We start from the raw sequence: 22,601 nt of genomic DNA on the forward strand, positions 1-22,601 counted from the left end.
AAGAACAGGTCTGCAGAGCCTGCAGGCCGGCGACCTCCCCGAGGGGAGCGGCGCGCTCAGAGCACCCGGGAGCTCCGGGCCTCTCTTCCTCCGGCGGTTCCTGGGTGGCACCGCGGAAGGAGGAACGCGCCAGCCTCCACGCCCGAAGGTACCAACAGCGCGAAGCAAACCTGACGGCTCACGTCCAGCGAGCGACAACCGTGCGCGGGTGTCATGCTCCCGCCGTCCCCGGGGCTCTAGAAACCAACGCCTCCGCGCGCGGACCCACCGCAGACACGTCCAGGCGGACTGCGCACCGGGTGCGGGAACGCGAAGGGCCTCAAAGGACCGACCGTGAAAACCGAAGCGGGAAGTGGTGCAGCTCGATCCGAGGACGAGTCAAGCGCCCGTGGAGACGCGGCCCGGGGACGGAGGGCGCGCTGCACCGACAGGCAAGGTCCGCGCGGTCAACCGCACCCGCGCAGCGCGGGGCAAAGGCAAGGGCTGCTCCGAGGGTTCGGGGCTCCGGAGCCGGCGGGGAGGCCGTAGCCCTGGCCGCGCCCCGGATCACGTCAGGGCGGACCGCGGCGCACACGCGGAGGCCGAATCCGGAGACTCCCCGAGAGCAGAGAAGCGCGGGTCATCGTGGGGCCCGCGCAGGTTCCTTCCCGCGGCCTCAGGACGCTCAGACCACCAGGTTCGGCGTCGTCAACCCCGAACCTCTCGCCCGCGCAGGGGAGTCCGGGAGAGGCCGCAGGCGGAGGGAGCCCGACGCGCACCTGCCGGAAGGACCCGCACGCGGAGCCCGACGTCCCGCACGGCGGCCGCGGAAAGGAAACGCTGAAACCGGGAAGAGCACGTGAGCGCCTCCCTGGGGGACCCCGGCCGGTCCGCAAGCACGACCTCGGCGGGAGGACGAAGCCGGCGCTTCCCGGGACCCGCGGCGGCGCCGACACCGCCGCGCAGCGGGAGCAGCCACGCCGGGGGACCGGTCAGCGATGCTGAACCGGAGCGGGTGCGCCGGGCGGGGCGCGCAGCAGGGGCGCGGTGGACGCGGGGTGGTTCCGGGCTCGCCGAGGCGGACCGGTGCGGTGACGCGGCGCGCGCGGGGACACTCGCCCTCCCGGCGGGGCCGCGGGGGAGGCGCAGGGAGCGCGTCACGGACACGCGCGTGCGTGGGACACTTTGGCCGCAGCGAGACGGAGTCCGGATCCCAGCGGGGCGAGGCAGAGACGGGCGGGGCGCCCGCTCGGAGGACCTTCTGTCCCGCGGGGTCCCCCGTGTCCACCCATGCTGCCCCCGTGGGACCACCTCCCTGGGCCACCCGGTCGCCAGCTCCGACCTGCCTGGCCAGCGGGCGTGTGGCTCCCCCTCGCCAAGACCTTTCTGCTTCGCTCCTCCGGGCTGTGAGCACAGACGCGGAGCCAGAATTCGTCGTCGTCGCTGGTTGCGGGGCGCCCGGCGCGGTCTGTGCGTGTCCAGGTCAGCGTCTGTACCCATAAAGCACCACTGGCCACCCCCAGCCCTCGCGACCACCGTGCCGCCTCCTCTGTACCCGCACGCTCGGGTTAGGTGGACTCCAGGCGTTCTGGCCTCCCTGGGACGGGCCTGGCTCCCTCCCAAGTCCCCCATGTTGCAGCATCCCGGACTTCCTTCTTCTGAGCCGGGCTCCACCGCAGGAGAAGCCCCGCGCTGCTCGTCTGTCCATCCCTTGGTGGCCGCCTGGGTTGTCCAGCTCCTGGCTGCTGTGGCTGCTGCAGCAGCGGCTCGGGCATGCGAGCGTCCCTGGGGATCCCGCTCTCACTTCTGAGTGTGGACCCACAGAGAATTGCTGGGTCGAATGGTAAGTCTGCTTTTAACTTTCTGGTGATGGTCACACTGCTTCCCCCCAGGCCAGCCGGCCACATGGCCATGCACAGCACAGCACACCCTCTCCGACACCTGTTCCATGACTCCCATGGTCACGGTCCTCACAGGCACGCTCCCGGCCGTCCAGATGTGCATCTCCCATTAATGACAGCAGGCCTCCTCTCAGGGCTTCCGTACAGACACTGCTTTGGACAGAGGGTTACTGAGGTCTGTTGCCCATCTTCGAATTCAGCGGCGTTGCGGTTTTTAGGGGTACTCATGTATTCTGGGTACTAGTCTCCTAGGAGGTAAGTGATTTTCAAGTCTCTTCCTCCCATTCTGGGGGTGGCCTTTTTATCTGTTGAGTGTCCTTGATGCACAAGTTTTTAATCTCAATGAAGTGACCAGATCCACGTTTGCTTTTCTTGCCTGTGCATTTGGTGTCACACCCAAGTCGGCGTCTCCCTCTCCCTGCATTTTCCCCTGGGAGTTCTCTGGCTTTAACTATTAAGTTTATGCCTTTGGTTCACTTGCAGTTAGTTTTTATATAGTTTTACATGCGGTGTTAGGTGAGCACACAACACCCCTTCTCTCGAACGTGGGTGTCCACTTTCCCCGGCACCATCTCTTGACAAGACCGTCCTTCCGCCACCGAATGTTCCGGCACCACTGCTAGAAATCCTCTGACTGTATACAGAACAGTTTATCCCTGGGCTTTATTGTATTCCAGTGGTCCGTAGGTCTGCTTATGCTAGTACCTACCACCAGACTTGCTACCCCTGGAAGCTGGAGATCTGGCCCCAACAGATCGAGTCCACAATACTGCATGATGCCACTGATATAACATTGTCGGTGGAGAACCGGCAGAGAAAACATTAATGTTTGCTAGCTGAGAAGGAGGGGTTTTAGGCGGAAGGGAAGTGAGTATGGCCATACAAGAGTAGGGAGAGATCGTTTGGTGAGCAAATCTGGTACCCTGGTATCGATGTCCATCTCCTGGTTGTAATGTTGTACTACGGTCTTCAAGATGCTGCCATTGGCGTAGGTGGGGCAAAGAGAATACACAAACCCTCTGTGTTATACCTTACACGTGGATATAAGTCTCTACTTATCTCAAAAAGTTTAAGAATAAAAACATGACCCTGGAGGACGCCTGAACTAATTAAATCAGCCTGTGCTCCAGTAGGGCTACCCCAGGGGCGGTTAAAACTCTCCAGGTGATGCTGAACCACACCCAGGGCCCATCTTTTTGCTCCTGGGACCTCCACCTGGCTCCCTCTGCATGGAGCACGACTGTAGCTGTCCTGGTACTTGTCAAAGGTTGGGGAGCTGGGGAGACCTAGCCCCTATGCAAACCTCTCCTAAAGACTGAGTGGGAGACCCCGAGAGGGATGACCTAGGGGAACAGCGCCATCCCAGGAAGAGCTAGGAGGGTGTGCAGCCCCCTCATCCTCATGGGAAGTCCAGCGAACCTGGTTCATGGACGGGAAGACCTTAACCATGAAGGCACATGCTCAGGCATGTGGCTTTGGCTCATTCCCTTGGTGAGGGGACACGGTCATGGGGAGCAAGTGGGATCCCAGCAGTCCAGTGCCGTGGGAGACTTCTTAGCCCAGGCCCTGATCAGATGTCCCTATACCCCTGGGGGTGTGGACACCCAGCCCTGAGCCCTCTCGTCTCACCTGGGACTGTGCTCCACCCAGCCTCCCTCTCCTGCTACTGCCCCAGCGACTTGTTCCACAGTACGTGTCCACCACATGCTACACACCAGGGCACTCCCCACACCCCAAGGCAGGGCAAAACTCAGCCCCTGTGCCATCAGCACCCACCACCATTCAGAAAGTATAATAGCCAGAGGGGCTCATTCATGGGAGTAGGAGCATGTGAAGCTTAATCTCGGGACTGAGTTCGAGCCCTGCGCTGGGGGTACAGATTACTTAAAAATTAAATCTTAAAAAGAGAAAGAGCCATAATGGAAAAGATTCTAAATTTGATGAAAATAATAAATCCAAAACCAATAACAAAGCCAATAAACCCCAACTGGGATGAAAACAAAAACATACCAATGCACATCATAGCCTCATGGCTGAAAGCCACTGATGAGATCTTAGAAGCACCTAGAGGAGAAAAAGAACAAGAAACAAAGCAGAGACGACTGCAGGTGTTCATCAGAAGGAATAGGGCAATGGAAGGACAGCTTCAAGGTGAAGAAAACCCGTCATCCTAAAACTTCATATCCAGCAAAAGTATCTTTCAAAACTGAAGACAAAACACAGATATTTTCAGCAGACCAGAGCTGAATCTTGCCTTGGGGCACCTGCAATAAAAGAAATGATAAGCATGGGGTGCCTGTGCTCAGTGGGTTAAAGCCGCTGCCTTCAGCTCGGGTCATGATCCCAGGGTGCTGGGATCGAGTCCCACATCGGGCTCTCTGCTCCACAGGGAGCCTGCTTCCTCCCCCCTCTCTCTCTCTGCCTGCCTCTCTGCCTACTTGTGATTTCTCTCTGTCAAATAAATAAAAATTAAAAAAAAAAAAAAGAAATGATAAGCACATGACTCAGGTTGCAGGAAACAAAATGTAAGCTTGGGCCAGAAATAGTAAATATGTGAGTAAATGTAAAAGCCTGTTTCTTCTAATGTTAAAATTGCATTAAAATCGGGGCGCCTGGTGGCTCAGTCGGTTGGGTGTCTGCCTTCGGCTTGGGTCATGATCTCAGGGTCTTGGGTTGGAGCCTTCTGTCCAGCTCCCTGCTCAGCAGGGACCCTGCTTCTCCTTTGGCCCCTCCCCCCACTTATGCAAGCACGCACTCTCTCTCTCTCTGGTAAAATAAAATCTTTAAAATAAAAAAAAAGAGATTATTGTGTAAAGTCAAAGTAATTACGGTATGTTCATTAGAACATATTTAACAGTAAAATGTACAACAAAGGACACAGAAAGGATGGGCAGGGGACAGGAAGGAATACGGCAGGTTTCTCACAATGGGTGTGAAAGGAGACGCAGACGCACACACTCTGTGAAACAGAGAGCAGTGAAGTAAACAAACAGGGACAGCGAATAGGAAAACAGATGAAGTGAAGTAGCAACGACCACTCAACTCAGAGGAAGTCAGGAAAATGCGGACAAAGAGCCGCTAAGCAACAGAGAACAGCGAGCCGCTAAGCAACAGAGAACAGCAGGGTGGGAGTTTTAAAGTCGGCGCCTGGGGCTCAGTGGGCTAAGCCTCTGCCTTCAGCTCAGGTCATGATCCTAGGGTCCTGGCATGGAGCCCTATGTCAGCCTCCGCTCACTGGGGAGCCTGCTTCTCCCTCTCCCTCTGCTTCTGCTCTCTCTCTCTGCCCAATGAATAAATAAAATATTTTAATAAATAAAATCAGCCATATCAATATTGATATTGATTTTACTTAGAAGTAAAAATATTACTTATCATACTGGATGAAAAAGTTAAGACCCAACAATAAGCTGTCTCCAAGAAACACACTTTAAATACACTAACATACATAGGTTAAAGGAGAAAGAAACATCGTGCCCTGGAAGCACTAATCAAGCCCCGAGACAGAGGCATCACCTCTCAGACACAGTGGATCTCAGGCTTGAAAAAATACCAGAGAGAAACACAGGGATACAAGAAAACCAGCAATTTTCAATGTTTATGTACCCAAAACCAGGGCTGCAGAACACATAAAAGTTGACAACGTTAAAGGAGAAAAAATACAAATCCACAGTTATAATTAGTGAGTTCAACACTCATTTCTCAGTGACAAAAAGTAGAAAGGAAATCAGTTAAGACAGAGGATACTTCAACAAGCCCATCACTAATGTGACCTAAGTGCCACGTGTAGAGGGCTCACACCCAAATAACAACATAACACAAATACTTTCCAAGGGCACGTGGAACATTCACAAAGATAAGCCATCACTTGGCCCATAAAACAAGTCCTGAATTTGAAAGTGTTAATATACAGCATATGTTGTCCAATTACATAATGGAACTAATTGAGAAATCAGTAATAAAAATGTATTTGAAAAATGCCCCAACTATATGGAAATCGAGTAGACGTCTACATAAGTCACAGTCAAGGAAAAAAGTCACAAGAAATCAGAAAATACTGTCAGGGGTAACTGGGGTGGCTCAAAGGTTAAGTGTCTGACTCTTGGTTTCGACTCAGGTCATGATCTCGGGGTCACAAGATCAAACCTCCCAATGAGCTCTGTGCTGGGTGTGGAGCCTGCTAAGATTCTCTCTCCCTCCCTGCCCACCCCCAGTGCATGCCCTCTGTCTGAAAGAAAGAAACAAGGAAGGAAGGAAGGAAGGAAGGAAGGAAGGAAAGAAAGAGAGAGAGAGAAAGGAAGAAATAAATCAGAAAATACCTTTTCTTGAATGATTATGAAAACAACATATCACAATCTGTGGAATTCAGCTAATGCAGTACCACAAGGAAAAATGTTAGCGTTTAAGTATTTATATGAGTAAAGAAAAGCGGCCTAAAACTAGTGATATAAGCTTCCACTTGAATAAGCTGTTAAAGGAAAGGGGAAGTTATTCAAAGTGGAAGGAAAGAAATAAAATGATTCTGCTTCAGTGAAACAGAAAATAGACAAATAGAGCAAAATCAAGGAAAATGAAAGCTACTTCTTTATAAGCAGCAATAACATTGGTAAATCTTTGGCTAGACTGACCAAGAGAGAAGGAAGACACAGATCACCAACACCAGGAAGAAGGAAATTCATTTAAAATATAACTAATTAGGGCACCTGGGTGGCTCAGTGGGTTAAAACCTCTGCCTTCGGCTCAGGTGATGATCTCGGGGTCCTGGGATCAAGCCCGACATCAGGCTCTCTGCTCAGTGGGGAGCCTGCTTCCCCACTTCTCTCTGCCTGCCTCTCTGCCTACTTGTGATCTCTGTCAATTAAATAAAATCTTTTTTTAAAAGGCAGCAAAAAAAAATTTATATATATATATAAATATATATATATATATATATATATATATATATATATATATATATATATGTAATTAAAACATAATGTAAGGGGCACCTGGGTGGCTCAGTGGGTTAAAGCCTCTGTCTTTAGCTCAGATCATGATCCCAGGGTCCTGGGACCGAGCCCCACATCGGGCTCTCTGCTCAGCAGGGAGCCTGCTTTCCCCTCTTCTCTCTGTCTACTTGTGATCTCTGTCAAATAAATACATAAAATCTTTTTAAAAAAATAAAGAAATACTAATTGCAAGCTGGTGTAGCCACTCTGGAAAACAACATGGAGATTCCCCCAAAAGTTGAAAATAGAGTTATCTTGTGACCCAGCAATTGCACTACTGGGTATTTACCCTAAAGATACAAACGTAGTGATCCAAAGGGGCATGTGCACCCCAATGTTTATAGCAGCAACGTCCAGAATAGCCAAACTATGGAAAGAACCTAGATGTCCATCAACAGATGTATGGATAAAGATGTGGGGTGTGTATGTGTGTGTGTACACACATGCGCGGGCGCGCGATAAAATACTATGCAGCCATTAAAAGGAATGAAATCTTGCCATTTGTGATGACAAGGATGGAACTAGAGGGTATTATGCTGAGTGAAATAAGTCAAACAGAGAAACACAATTATCATATGATCTCCCTGGTATGAGGAATTTGAGAGCCAGGGTTGGGGGTCATTGGGGGGCAGGGAAAGAAAAAATGAAACAAGACGGGATCAGGAGGAAGACAAACCGTAAGAAACTCTTAATCTCACGAAACAAACTGAGGTTCTCTGGGGGGTGTGGGGGAGGGATGGGGTGGCTGGGTGGTGGACATTGGGGAGCGTATGTGCTATGGAGTGCTGTGAAATGTGTAAGCCTGACAATTCACAGACCTGTACCCCTGAGGCAAATAACACATCATATGGTAATAAAAATAATTTAGAAATAAAAAGAACTATTACACAAACAACTTCAGAAAATGATATGGATAGACCAATTCTTTTTATTTTTTTTTAAAGATTTTATTTATTTGAAGAGAAAGAGATCACAAGCAGGCAGAGAGGCAGGCAGAGAGAGAAGGAGAAGCAGGCTCCCCACTGAGCAAGGAGCCTGATTTGGGGCTCGATCCCAGGACCTTGAGACCATGACCTGAGCCGAAGGCAGAGGCTCAACCCACTGAGGCCCCCAAGCATCCCATGGTAGACCAATTCCATATAAATCAGAAATTAGAAGTAAAATTCTTTATCTGCCTAGGAAATGCTTAAGAATCTAGAAATACAGGGACACCTGGATGGCTCAGCCTGTTAAGCATCTGACTCTTAATTTCAGCTCAGGTCATGGCTTCAGGGTCTTGAGGTCTTGAGCTCAGGCTCTGCACTCAGCAAGGAGTCTGCTAAAGATTCTCTCTCTCCAGGGGCCCCTGGAGGGCTCAGTTGGTTAAGCGTCTGTCCGTGGCTCAGAATATGGTCCCAGGATCCTGGGATCAAGCCCTGCATATAGCTCCCTGCTCAATAGGGAATCTGCTTCTCCCTATCCCTGTTCCTTGCCCTGCTTGAGCTCTCTCTCACAAATAAAATGTTTAAAAACAAATTGTCTCTCGCACTCTGCCTCTCCCCACCACTTACATTCTCTAAATAAATCTTAAAGGAACAACAACAACAAAAAGAATCTAAAATTCTAAATATTAGTGGAACTAGTAAATGAATCCAGTTGCAGGATACAAGGATCAACAAGCCAGAATCAAATGTGTTTCTACAAACTAGCAATAACAACTGGAAAATAGCTGTTTAAAAACCTAGACAGAACTCGAGAAGCATAAACTATACAAATTTTTGTGTACTAGTGGAAAATCTCTTAAAATGTGATCTTCAAAAGATACCATTAAGAAAATGAAGAGATTCTCTCCCTCTCCCACTATCCCTCCCCCTGCAAAGAAAATGAACAGGTAAGCCACAGGCTAAAAGTATGCATAATGAATACATATTTGGAAAGTGACTTTCACCTACCAAATAGGAAAGGCTCTTGTAAGTCAGTAATAAGACGACAAACCACCACATGGGGCTCCTGGGTGGCTCAGGTCATGGTCCCAGGGTCCTAGGATCCAGGCCCGCATCAGCCTCCCTGCTCAGTGGGAAGCCTACTTCTGACTTTTCCTCTGCCTGCTGCTCCCACTGCGTGAGCTCTCCATCAAATAAATAAAATCTTAAAAGAAAAAAAAAAGACCACCCAATTTAATAAAGGGCAAAAGATGTAAAAACACATCACAAAAGGTGGGCAAAGGGGCACCTGGGTGGCTCAATGGGTTAAGCTTTGGCCTTCGGTTCAGGTCATGATTCCAGGGTCCTGGGATTGAGTCCCGCATTGGGCTCTCTGCTCAGAAGGAGGCCTGCTTCCCCCTCTCTCTCTGCCTCCTGCTCTGCCTACTTGTGATCTCTGTCAAATAAATAAATAAAATCTTTAAAAATTTAAAAAACAAAAAAAAAAAGGGCGCCTGGGTGGCTCAGCTGGTTAGGCCTCTGCCTTCAGCTCGGGTCGTGGTCCCGGGGTCCTGGGATTGAGCCCCGCGTCAGGCTCTCTGCTCAGTGGGGAGCCTGCTTCCCCCTCTCTCTCTGCCTGCTGCTCTGCCTACTTGTGATCTCTGTCTGTCGAATAAATAAATAAAATCTTTTTTAAAAAATTAAAAAAAAAAAAAGTAAGGCAAAATGGCAACATGCACATGGAAAGGTGCTCAACAGCACCACCGAGCAGACAAATACAAATCAGAAACACAGAGACACATCACACCTACTTGGCACGGATCACGTTTCAGCCGAGTTACACTATCAAGGCTTGGCAAGGGATGTGAAGCAACAGGAACAAACGTACTGTGGGAAGAGTGTGAAATGGTGCAACCACTATCGAGAATTTTTGGCCATTTCTTATGAAAACACACTTATAACTCAGAAATTAAGTTCCTATGCATTAGCCCAAGAAAAATAAAGAGGCATGTCCAAATAAATACTTTTACACAAATGCTCATAGCAGTTTTATTAATAAAAGCCAAATCTGGAAACCCAAATTTTTATCAACAGGCGATGAACAAAGGTTTGTCCGTACAATAGAACACTACTCAGCAGAGAGATACCCAAACACATAACTACTTGGTTGAGTCTTTACAACATGCCAAAGCAAAATAAGTCAAGACACATAGAATTATATACTGCATGGGTCTATTTATGTGAAGCCTTACAAGCGAAACTAATCTACACTGACCCAAAGCAGGTATTTGGGACTAGGGCATGACTAACTGGGAAAGAGCAAAAGGGAACCTGTTTGAATGATAAGAACATTACTTTTCTTTATTCTAATGGTCGTTACACAGGTATATGGTTTCTCAAAACTCTGTACACTTTAAATATGTGTTTTACTGTATGGAAACTAGACGTCAACAAAGTTGATTGAAATGGTCTTGATAATCTCTCTTCTGTACCATTTGTAACATCTCTAGTAATGAGTTTTCCAGAAGATGTACTGTATGCCCCTCTTTATCACTTACCCCTGAAGGCTTCTAGTGTTGCTGGAATTTAAAAACTCAGAATATCCCCATAGTGTGTGTGTGTGTGGGGGGGGGGGTCATGTAATTTCAAAACTGGCTGTTTTTGTTAATGTTCAGAGAAAAGAAAATCAGAGGCAGCAACTGAAAGTCGGGTAGACCGTTATCAACCGCGTACTACAGCTCCCCAAAGAGATATCTACTGCCCCTCTCCGTATCTACAGATTCCTCTCCCAGGTCATCCTCTTCTCTAGCTGCCATGGCGCTCGCTCTCTCAGTTCTGGGGTCACCTCTTCTGTGAAGCTGGCCCAGATCCTCCACACCAGATCAGTCCCCTCCTTACCTATGCTCCTACACAATGTGGAACTTCTACTTCAACACTTAACTCTGTGCAATGATCTTTGTCTTCCAAATCAGAATCAACAATTTCATCTGTTTCCCAAGTGTTCAGCCCCGGTCCTTTTAGATCAATACATTTTCAGATAAATGACAAAATGAGCCAGAAAGCAGAGAAAGTGACCATAAGAGATGAGATCAATTGTGGAACTGCTGAGACAGGAAACCTTGAGCAGTGCACTGGGATTGTGTGCCCTTTGAGTGGATTAGAAAGATACATGGGCAGCCAGGTGAAGACAACACTCCCTGAAAGCAAGGAGACGATCATGGGTGAGCTCTGAAGGCACAAACATGAGGTGTGCTGGTCTTCCACTAGCTACTGCTTACAACTTCCGAGTTATGGAGAAGCAAAAGACATCAACAGAGCTGAGAGAGAAGATACTTCCAGTAGACCAGCAAATTATACTGTTACAGAACAACAAAACCCCAAAACGTAAACTACAGCAGCACAAGTGAGAAGAGCCAGTGATACACAGATCCAGCTGTGCTTCTTCCTGCACCAGGTGCCACGGACACATGAACCCATCGACTATGACCAAGTCCTTAAGGGATTAGTAGTATACTAATGAGAGATGGTAGATAAGAACATCATTTTGATACCCCAAAGCAAGTGCCGTGACAGAAGTGCACGCCAGCCCACAAGCACAGAGGAGTAGCTGGCTGAGCCTGACACAGGTCTTGACTCCTGATAAGGAGCGAACCAGGTGTGCGGTGGAAAGCGTTCAGACAGGACAAATAGGAGGCAAGTACAACGTGGGTTAAGTGGGAATGTCAAGCAGTTAGATCTGCTGCGGCGGGAGGCTAAGCAGTGGGAGATGAAACTCCAGAAGCAAAAGGCCTTAGAAAGCAGTTCTGGGAGCTTAGAAATTATCCTAAGGACAACAGGGAACCAACCTGTCGTTTGAAATAATGAAGGTCTTTCTCCAACTTGCCTTTTTGATAGACCGAAATTAACCATGTGATATTCTTTTAAGTATTAAGATTAGATACATAGTTCTGCTTTAAAAAGTATTTTTAACTCGGATGGACTATAACTGTGTGGTAACATGCAGAAAGCTTCTTTAGACCTAGCCCCTCCCCCAGCATTATTCCGGCTCCGTCAGCTGTCCAGTCACGTGGCTCTCCTGATGTCACACGTTCGTAGTGGGGAGGACAGCAGCCCAGTGCTGCTGCGCAGTGGTAGGTGACAGCCCAATCTGAAAGCGGCCCTACTGAGGACTTTGGAAAACGCCGACACATCCAAAGTCGCAGCAGTTAGGAGTCATGGTACTCCTTCTAAACATCACTGAGTAGGAGAGTAAATACTTTATAAGTTATCTGTGTGTTCCCCCTGACCTGCAGACTTCTCACCCACATGCGTGGCAGTCTTACTCAAGAGAAGTCCCTCTTGGTGAACACCTTGATTATTTTTAAAGTTTGGGGCTGAGCTGAAGTCTTTCCCATACTGACTACAGTCATAGAGTTTCTCTTCAGTATGAACTTTCTGGTGTTGAAGGAAGTTTGACCTTTGAATAAAGCCTTTCCCACAGTAACTACACACGTAGGGCTTTTCGCCGGTATGAATGATCTGATGCAGAAGCAGCTTGGAGCTCTGAATGAAAGCTTTCCCACAGTCCTTACATTCAAAGGGCCTATCCCCAGTGTGGATTTTCCGGTGTTCAGTGAGGTGGGCTTTCTGGAGAAAAGCTTTCCCACAGTCCTTGCACTCGTACACTCTCTCCCCGGTGTGGATTTTCTGGTGTCGAATAAGGTACGAGCTCAGAAAGAAGGCTTTCCCGCACTCGTTACATTCGTAGAGTCTCTCTCCGGTGTGGATCCTCTGGTGCTGGGTAAAGTTGGATGTCTGGCTGAAGCGCTTCCCACACTCGTTGCACACGTAAGGTCTTTCCCCGGTGTGGATCCTTTGATGTTGAATGAGCTTCGAACTCCGAATAAAGGCTTTCCCACATTGGTTGCATTCAAAGGGCCTCTCTCCGGTGTGGATCCTCTGATGTTCGATGAGGTCGGAGCGGTGACGGAAGGCCTTCCCGCACTCCTTACACTCGTACTGCTTCACCTCTGTGTGGGTCTGGTAATGTCGAACGAGGCTCGAGCTCCTGATGAAGGACTTTCCGCACTCGTTACACTCATAAGGCCTTTCTCCCGTGTGGATTCTCTGATGGCGAATGAGCAACGAGCTCTGGCTGAAGCCTTTCCCACACTCCTTGCATTCAAAAGGCCTCTCCCGGGTGTGAACTCGCTGGTGCCGAACCAGGTCTGAGCTGTGATGGAAGGCTCTCCCACACTGCATGCATCGGTATGGTTTTCCTCCTGTATGTGCTCTCTGGTGCTCAGCGAGGTCTGCATAGTGAATGAAGTCCTTTCCACACATGTTGCACACATAGAGTCTTTCTCCAGTGTGCACTCGCTGATGCTCAACAAGGTGAGAGCTCTGGCTGAAGCTTTTCCCACACTGCTCACATCTGTAAGGTTTCTCCCCAGCATGAGAAATCTGATGTCTAACTAGGTCCGAGTTAAATGTGAAGCTTTTGCCACAAATCTCACACTGATGGGCTTCCCCTTCCACAAGCTCTCTCTGGAGAAGGAGGAGGTTTGAGCTTAGAACTGGGCTTTCTCCTGATTTACTGCCCACCCGAGCTGCCTCTCCTGCTTGGATCTTCCAATGGGTAATCGTCACCCCCCTGAAACCACCCTCCTGGGGGGGACAGCTCCCCTCTGGGTTTCCCAAAAGTCCCTCTAATCTGGGTGCAGGGAATGCCCCAGACTCAGAGGCAGGGGGCTCCATCACTGTGAGTGTTTCTGACATGGTCTTGGGCAGATTTCCATCCTCAGAAATTCAGGCTCCAGAGTCACCTTCTTGTCACAAGTTTCCTAGGTCAGAATCTGAAATAAAGGAAAATAAGATCATCTTTTCCCTTTGTCAAGAGACAGGAACCTAGTGGAGCACGTGGGGGGTAAAACACATTCAAAGAGTGGGAAAGAGGACTATTTCCTCTACCCACACTCTTTACCCCACTGTGCATCTTAGCTACCTACTTCACCCACTTGAGAAGCCTTCTCTGGGGCTCCACCTCCAACACCGAACTACAGGGACAGAGTGGCTGGGTAATAGATGGGGAGGGATGTGGCTTGGACTCTTAAAAAATTAAGACATATTTCCCAAGAAACACAGATGTTCTGATCTTGCCACCTCTTCATTGTCCTCCTTTCCCTCTGTGCCCAGCTTAGATCCCAAGTTCTATAGTGTTGTTTATTTTGGGTTACATACTCTAATCATCCTAACTCCCCCTGCCCTTCCTCTGTCATCCCTGCACGGGAAAACCCCAAGTTGGGTTAAATTCCATTTGCTTCCCATTCTGTGTCTGCATCTATGCCAACTGAGCTCTCTCTACACTTACAATCCCTTGGTTAATGGGGCCCTGAGAGCCACCAGCAATCTCTATACTTCCCTCATTCTCCTAAGAGATCACCCTCCTCTGTCCTCTCTTCCCACCTAATATTCCCTCCTCCTCTCAGCTGATGCCCTTGTCTATCTCAATGAGAGGACAGAAGAGAGGGTGGGAGCGCCAATATTCTCCTACCCAGTCTACCAATCTGCCTGTCTATACCCAAGCCATGGCCTCCCTCCTTACATGTGTTATGCTGTCCTTGATCCAAGTTAGAGTGAACACCTCCATCTGGGCACTGAGACCCACACCTCCTCATCCACTCAACGGTACCAAGGCTCACCTGCACAAGTCTAGAGCTGGAATGTTCACAGCATTCACATCCACCAAAATAACCAATAAGGGGATGGGCAGATTGAGGAGTACTCCTACCAGGGAATAATACAGAGCAATGCAAAACTGCTATACAAAAGCAAAGGTGAGCTGAAGAAGGTAGGCACCAAAGAGTTCATGTTGCATGTTTCTGTTCACATCAAGTTAAAAAACAGACAAAATCCACAGTGGAGAACTGAGACACTGCTGACCTTCAGGGAGAAGATAAAGACTGGCAGGGAGTACAGGGGCATTGGAGTGCTGGTGATCTATATGGCACTCTGAATCCCACTGGCGTGTCACTGTGGAAAAGCTTGTGCAGTCAGGAGTTATTTAACCTTACAGTTGCTGGGGTGTTGTGCCCAGCTCCCCTGCTCAGAGCTATACCCCAAAATCCCCACCCTGCTGGGAACCACTTATAGGGAGGACTCTGTCTTTCCCCCTAGGTCTTGTCCCTCCATGAAGGCCCCCTCTTGGCTGTCCATCACTGTAGGACAATACACCACAAACACAGCAGCAGAAAACAGCACATCTGTCACCTCACACCTCTTAAGGTCTGATGTCCAGCCCAGTGTGACTGGGATCCCTGTTTACACAAGGTGTCGGCCAGGCTAAGGTCACATGTGGAAGTGTTGGGAAACCTGTTCCCAAACTCATTCAGATGCCACTGGAAATCAGTTCCCTACAACTACAGGACTATCCCTGAGTCCTTGCCAGCTGTCTGCTGCTCTCGGCTCCTAGAAACACCTGTATCACCAGGAACAGTGCACAGAACGCCTGACTTCTCTTCTGCCACCAGCTGCAGAAAACTGCTTTCCATGGGGATGTATGATTAGGTCAGCCCACCTGGAGAACCTTGCCACCTTATGTCCCCTAACTGACTTACATCTGCAAAACCCCTCCACGGCAGCTGGGAGGTGTGTGTACCTTAGGGTCCAGGAATTTTGGAGAGCCATCTCAGATGCCTACCACGCCACAGCCAATGTCTGGTCCATCGCAGGAACCGAGAATGCCCTGGCAGCAACTCAAGTATGATCCCAACCCAAGAGCTCCACTGGGACTGGCCACAGCCTCAGTTCTGACTCCACTGTCCAATACGGCTTTCCTTACAGATGCATCACTGAGACCTCTACACAGCTGACTGCACTTCCAGAGTTCCATCCAAGACGAGGCAACACAGGGGCGCCTGGGGGCTCAGTCGATTAAGTGTCTGCCTTCGGCTCAGGTCGTGATCCCAAGGTCCTGGGATCAAGCCCCACGTCAGGATCCCTGCTCAGTGGGGAGCCTGCTTCTCCCTCTGCTCCTCCCCCTGCTTGTACTCTTCCCCCTCCTCTGTCAAATAAATAAATAAAATCTTCAAAAAAAGATAAAAAGATGATCCTAAACAATTACTTCTTGCCTCAAACTTGCACCAGTGGGAAGCACACCCTGCTGTGCACCCCATGAAGGGACGGCTTCCAGACACATTTCCAGTGTGGCCATCAAGGACAAGAACCTGCCTGTGAGGGCAAAGCTGGGGGTGGGGGGTACGGCAGCACTGGGAGGAGAAGCTCAGGGAGTGACCAGGTAACACGTGCTCTGTGGCCCCAAGAGAACTCCGTTTCAAAATGGTTTTCTCTTTTACGTGAGCTATAACTTGCATAAAGCACACACATCTTGAACTCCTGTGACACCGGTTTAACCACTCCAGGCCAACACAGAACATTTTTGCCACCCAAAAGGCCCCCCTCCAAGGGCGACCCCTCTTAGTACAGATGAATTCTGCCCGTTTAGGATATTTCAGTTAGGACCACCTCCCCAGAGCTTACTTTAAAAAAAAATAATAAAATTTTCATTTAAATGGAATTATACAACATGTTTCTGTGCCTGCATTTTATTCATCAGGTATGATGAATGACCTTTAGGGAGAAGGTCATTTAAACAAAAAGTTTTTATTTATTTATTTGAGCGAAAGAGTACACGCAGGCACAAACACGGGGGGGAGGGAGGGGAAGGGAGACTCCCAAGCAGACCCTGTGCTGAGTGCGGAGTCCAACTCGGGGGCCCGATCTCACGACCCTGAGATCATGACCTGAGCCTAAATCAAGAGCCAAACTCTTGAGCAACTGAGCCACCCAGGAGCCCCAACATGTACCCATTTTTTGCTGAATGAGAACACACACCATAAACTCACCATCTGTAAGCGCACAGCTCGGTGTGTTTTCAAGTACTCCTGACACTGCGCATCCATCACGACTACCCACTGCCAGAACACGCTCATCCCCCGCAAATATGCACCTGTCAGCACTCCGCCGGCGGAAGTCAACCCTGCAGGCGGCGGAAGCCAACGCCGCAGGCGGCGGAAGTCAACACCGCAGGCGGCGGAAGTCACACCGCAGGCGGCGGAAGCCAACACCGCAGGCGGCGGAAGTCACACCGCAGGCGGCGGAAGTCACACCGCAGGCGGCGCACTCTTCCCACTGACCACGGCACACCACTGCGTGCACAGGTCACCATCTTACTTCCCACGAACACCTGAGCTGTCCGTGGCCTGGGGTGACGGTCAGCGCGGCTGCACACACTGCTGTACTCGTCTCATGGCAGATGAGTCCTCGTTTCTGCTGGGTCCCAGGTCCTGGCACTGCTTCCCTTGCGTGGTCACTTGGTCAGGACACTTCTTCCTTTGGGAAGCAGCACAGCTGTGGGCGGCGACTCTTCCCCTCCCTGCGGGCGAGCTCATATGGTCAGGCTGCTTTCGGTGGGCGCTGGAGACAGCACCGCGGGCGGCCGGCGGGTACGAGCGCACCCGCACCGGCCCCGGATGGAAGAGCCACGCCCCACCGCCTGGGCCAGAGCAAGTACTTGGTGTGCGACAAAGAGAGGCCAGTGGGGTACACGGTGGCCGGCTCAAGACTGTGCTCCGAGGGACAGGAACACGACCGGAAATGGGAAGGCAAGTGGCCCCCCGGCCAATGACGACCCTTCCTGGAGGCCCCTGAAGAGAGCTGTGACCCCGTGACAGCCCCAGCAATGGCCGGGAACGGAATGCGCGTGCGCAAGGCCCCCACCTCCGCACACCCCCACGTCGACACCCTGATGAGGCAAAGCAGCCAGGGGGCCCGGAGGCCTTGACAGCCTGAGCCACCCAGGTAGGCAAAGTGGAACCAGAAGTTAACTTTTTTGTTAGAAACACTATTTTGAATCCGCTATAGCGACTTGAATAATGCTTAGGTGATGCTAAGAAACGGGCTGATTACTCCGACCGAGGCTCCAGTGATAAAAAAGAAACCGAACCACACAGCAGTGACCGGCAGCAAGGACGAGGAGCTGCGCACAAGCCCGCGGCAGGCGTTTCTGCAGCGGCAGACCCGCCTGCTAACTCACCCCCCAGCACAGCCCCCTGGAGCGGCTCAGCAGGGCTCAGCGGAGCTGGGACGCGTCCCAGACCAGGCCTGCTCCTGGCATCCACTGAGGACGGTCTTCAGAGTTAAAGGCTCAACAACTTGGTTTAAAAAAAATCTATTTCTGCTGCTTATAAAAATTACTTTATTTTTTCAAGCTATAAGTAAATTATGCCAAATGAAACAACAGAAAACCTGAAAAAAGAAAAATAAAAGGAACTTTAACCCCACCGCTAAGATGACCAGTGAACATTCTCCTCTGGTCTTTTTCCTGCGCTAGAATTTTTAGGAAATCAGGACAATCACTCAGTTTTACATCCCGTTTTACTTTTGTATCTTTTCAACCCTTAGCCATTGCAAACGTCAGATACGCACTGTACACACACCTCAAGTAACCAAGTGTAGACGACACAGACAAAACTTACACAACGAGAACCTCCGCCAATTCAACAGGTCACCACTGTTAGCTGCTTCAATAAGCGTCCCCTGACACCAGCTTGAACAATACAATTATAATCTAGTAACAGAAATTCGATTTTCAAAAGTAGGAATGGGATCACACTACACTCACCCATCTGCAACCTTTCCCCCGTTTGATATATGTCCCGGCATTCCTCCAGTCCATCCACACAGATGCTGACCTGGTCCCCTGCACCCGGTCACGGCACAGGAGGTCTCAGAATCCCTACTCGCATCAGACACTGGAAGGAACGTTTGTCCCGGTGCCTCTGCTGTCACGAGGTACTCTGCCCACTTGCCTGACCCTTTCTCCTCCCCAGAGATGGAAGGAGCTGCAGGATGAAAAGTCTGGGAGAGTAACAGGCAGGCAGCACACGCTCTGCCCCTCTAAGCCACAGGGTTGGCGGAGTGGCCCCTGAGGGGCCCCAGCAGCTGGCACTTCCTGCGAGCAGACACCAGGGTCTGTCCAATGCTCTGACCCAGCCTTGCCCGGAAGTGAGGTGGCAGTTGGCCATGTGCCTCATCAGTTCCGAACTCAGGAGAGACAGGGCACTACTTACTAGGGCCCCTCGAGCCCCAGCAGGCACAGTGATGAACAACGGACTCACACCGTCTCACACACTCCTCCAAAGCTTCCAAGGCAGCTGTTCCCTCCGTTATTTACTGCACAGATGAGAAAACGGAGACTAAGAGAGACAAGCAATTGTCCAAGATCACTAAACTAGTAAGAGGCAGTAGTAAGGTTCAATCCAGGTCTTCTTTCCTCCAGTGCCCAGCTCCTCAGTGTGGAAGGTTCTTCCCCTTCCCAAGTGTCACCTGTCACTTTTACAAGACCATATGGGGTATTAGAAAAGTAAGCTGATAGTTTAAGCCTTATTTTTCTTAACCAAAAAAGTTTGGGGGCGCCTGGGTGGCTCTGTGGGTTAAAACCTCTACCTTCAGCTTAGGTCATGATCTCAGGGTCCTGGGATCGAGCCCTGCATTGGGCTCTCTGCTCAGCAGGGAGCCTGCTTCCTCCCCTCTCCCCCTCCCCTGCCTGCCTCTCTGCCGACTTGTGATCTCTGTCTGTCAAATAAATAAGTAAAAACTTTTAAAAGGAGAGAAAAAAATCAATGAGCATACTTTAATTAAAAAAAAAAAAAAGAAAAAGAAAAAACCTGAATGGAACAACAAAAGGAGGTAAAAATACAACACGCCTGTGACTCTGCAACGTCCTGAGCTACCATGGCCCACCTTTCTGTCGCAACACAAAGACTCTGCTGGATAAACTGTAAGGTGAAACTAAATAAACAGGTGAGGTTGAGAGAGATGGGGTGATCCTCAGAGTTGGAAACGGAAGTGGGACGCTAACCTAGAGGGGACCCTGTGAGCTGTAGGATGACAAGCAGGGGGCATGCCCTACACAGGCAACAGGAGCTTTTGTCCCGAGTGCTGGTAAAGGACTCACAGGCTGGCCCGAGCCCCTGTCTGTGCCTTACAGCCTCAAAGAAGCAGAAAGGTTTCCGAGCTTCAGTCTTGGGAATACCCAGAGCATGCGGCACCTGAGGGAGACACAGCCCGGAGCTGCAGGAAGATTTGCCCCTGCTCCCACCCCGGCCCCCGCTCCCGCAGGGTGAAGGGCACTGAGAACCTGGTGTGCACCAGTCACGACGCAAAGTGTCTCGTTTCTCGTGTTCTCACAACTATCCATGATTTGTTAAGGCCAAACCATCTGCTAGATGCGGTCTCCTCCTCCCCCGATCCCACCCTAGGGCGCTTTGGTTACTGCTCCCAAGGACACTGGCAGCCTTCTCCTCTCCTGACAGGTCCAGTGTCCTCTCACCAGTCAGCTCCACGGCCATGCCCGACAGCTCCTTGAGCCCTTCAATGCCACCGCCAGGTTCCGGGCGGGAGGCTTCCCTGACCACCCCTCTCTCTGGCTCATGCGCGTTGTCTGGGCCTTCTCAGCTCTGCCCTCTCCACATCACCCCCCAGACCTTTCCAGGAGTCCGAAATCCATCGCCATCACCGCCAGAGGCTGGAGCCCTGTGTGCGGGCTCGCGGGAAAACGCGCAGTCCCTCTCCCCAGCTCCCCCTCCATCTGCCCTAAGAGAGGCACTGAGGTCACTGCTGGTCACTGGGGTCACTAACATCCCGTGAGATGCTGCGTCCACAGTAGGGAGAACGGCTCCATCTGTGCGGATCGGGGCAAGGCACACTGAAGCCCGGGACACACGGGCATCTCAGATCCGGGATGGGCAAAAAACACCCATTTCTACCCCTCGTCGACTGGGCCCGGGGGACGAGACGCGCTGCACGGTGGTGGTGAGTCTACACGGTCCGAGGTCCCCGCCTGCCTCCAGGTGACACTCCTGGGGAACCTCGGGCCGAGACTCCCGCCGTGACGCAACCCGAGCGAGAAGGGGTGACAGGTCCCCGACCTGGGCGGACTCAGCCACGGGGACCGATAAGACTTCCAGGGGAGCACGAGCCTTTAGGAAAACCGCCCCGCGCGGCAAACCGCTCTCGCGCCCGGGAACTCTTCCGGCCCGAGGTCCGGAGGCCGCTCTGGTCCTCCCGATTCCGCCCCGCCCCCACCCGAGCGGGCATCGGGGGCGGCTCGGCCTCCCCTCCCGCACCAGGGGCTCCAGACCCCGTCCCTCCGCCAGGGCCGTCCGGAGCGCTCCGTCGGGCGCCAGACACAGCCGGCAGGCCCGGGGCGAGCGGCAGCGCTGCCCGCACCGGACTCGTGCCCCCCGCCCCGCGGCTCAGCCCTCGGGCGCTGCGAGCAGCACCGGAGCGACGCCGGGCGCGGGAGCCGGGCGCCCCGCGGGGAGGGTCCGCGTTCGCGGGCGCCGAACGCGTGCGCCCAGGGCGCTCCCTGGGGAGAGAGGGCGCGGGCCGGGGCCGCAGGCCGCGCCCACGACCCCGGCCCGCCCCGACGACTCTGCCGCCCCCGCCCCCGCCCCCGCCCCGCGGCCGGAAGCCAGCCACTCACCCGGACACCGGCGGCGACACGACGGCCCGCCGACAAAGCCCGCACCGCCGCCCGCTCGTCGCGGCCGGAAGTCGGCCGAGGCCCCGCCCGAGAGCTTCCGGGGTCGCTCTAGGCGCCCCGGGGCCGGCGGCCTCTCGGTGGTGCGGACGTCCGGGGCCGGCCCCGCGCTCCGGCGGTGTCCGCGCGGCGTGTCGCCTGCGTAGAGCTGCGCGTGTCGGCGCCGCGGCCGGAGCTCGGGGCCGGGACGGGGGCGGGGCCTGTCGGGGCGCGGGCGCGGGCTTCCCGCCCTGGGGAGCGCCCGGCCGACCGCCCCTGGGGCCCCGGCCTGCCGCTGGCCGTGCGGAAGCCCCCGGAGGCAGCGCGCCCCGCGCGCCGGAGCGGGTGTCGCGTTGGGCCCCGCGGGGCGGGGGCGGCTCGGTCGGGAAGTCCCGCGCGCCCGGCCCCACCTGCGGGGGAGGCGCGGGACCCCTCGGACGGCTCCGCGGCCTGACAGCGGGCGGCGAGCGACGGGGCAGCGCGCGGAGGCCGGAGAGGGAAGGCCCCGCCGTGCGTCCGCGACAGCGCTGGGCGCGGCTCGGGGCGCGCGAGAAGCCCTCGTGGGGCGGGCGCGCCGGTCCCGCGCGGTGCGGCTGGCGGTCCCCGCGGCTCGCCGTGTTGGCGCGCGTGGGTCGGCTGCGCCCGCGCGGACGGCTCGCGGCCCTCCTCCTCCAGGGGCGCGCCTCGGTTTCCCGCGTTTGTCCGTGGCGGGTAAGGAGCGCAGGCCCGCGTGCGGCTTTCGCGTCCGAGCGGGGCTTCCTCCCGGCCGGGGCCCGCAGACGCCGTCGCACGCGGGCGCTTAGCCTGCTGCCAGGTTTGCTTCTCGGTGGCCGCTGGTGACGCCGCGTCCGCGGGACGGACGTTTCCCCGCATCTTCACCAGCACGGAGTGTCCGGTTCCGGCCGGTCCGAGGGGCGAAGAGCCGCATCCTGGTTTCTGTTTCCAAGTCAGGGACAGGTCATTTGCCAGCCTGCGGTTGCCGCCAGTCAATACATGTGACAAGTAGTTCTGCCAAATGTATTCTCCCAGGCGAGCCCCGCAGTCCAGCCCTAGAACACCGCGGCCCTCCCCAGGCCGGTGCCTGGGCTCCTCCCGACCCCTCCTGCTGCTGCAAATCCCGTTGCCCACGAGGCCAAACCTCCATATTCATCAGTCACCCGAACAGATTAACTCCGACTGAAATGCCCTCGCCCCATTCGTCCACTGGGCTGGTGGTCTTTTTCTTTGTGATCTGGTGGACTTTCTTTTCAGCCTGGATACGGATTACTGGCCA

General features: G+C 52.7%; 1 protein-coding gene across 2 annotated transcripts; it reads right to left on the bottom strand.

Moving 5' to 3' along the window:
- Positions 1 to 9,792: 9,792 nt before the first annotated feature.
- ZNF623 (zinc finger protein 623) lies at positions 9,793 to 21,545 on the bottom strand. 2 transcript variants are annotated; one of them, XM_082719815.1, is made up of 2 exons: positions 21,293 to 21,545; positions 9,793 to 13,601 (listed from the first exon to the last, which is right to left on the bottom strand). In XM_082719815.1, exon 2 carries the CDS (start codon positions 13,522 to 13,524, stop codon positions 12,025 to 12,027), a length of 1,500 nt encoding a protein of 499 aa, XP_082575941.1. In that variant the 5' UTR covers positions 13,525 to 13,601; positions 21,293 to 21,545; the 3' UTR covers positions 9,793 to 12,024. The 2 variants fall into 2 exon arrangements, with proteins under 2 accessions (XP_082575941.1, XP_082575940.1); XM_082719814.1 differs by lacking the exon at positions 21,293 to 21,545 and adding an exon at positions 20,736 to 21,032.
- Positions 21,546 to 22,601: the final 1,056 nt, after the last annotated feature.

The sequence above is a fragment of the Mustela nivalis genome, assembly GCF_964662115.1.
Source record: "Mustela nivalis genome assembly, chromosome: 2".
NCBI lineage: Eukaryota > Metazoa > Chordata > Mammalia > Carnivora > Mustelidae > Mustela > Mustela nivalis.

Excerpts from the sequence above, each read along its gene's own strand:
- ZNF623 (XM_082719815.1), bottom strand. The coding sequence starts at position 13,524 with ATGTCAGAAACACTCACAGTGATGGAGCCCCCTGCCTCTGAGTCTGGG.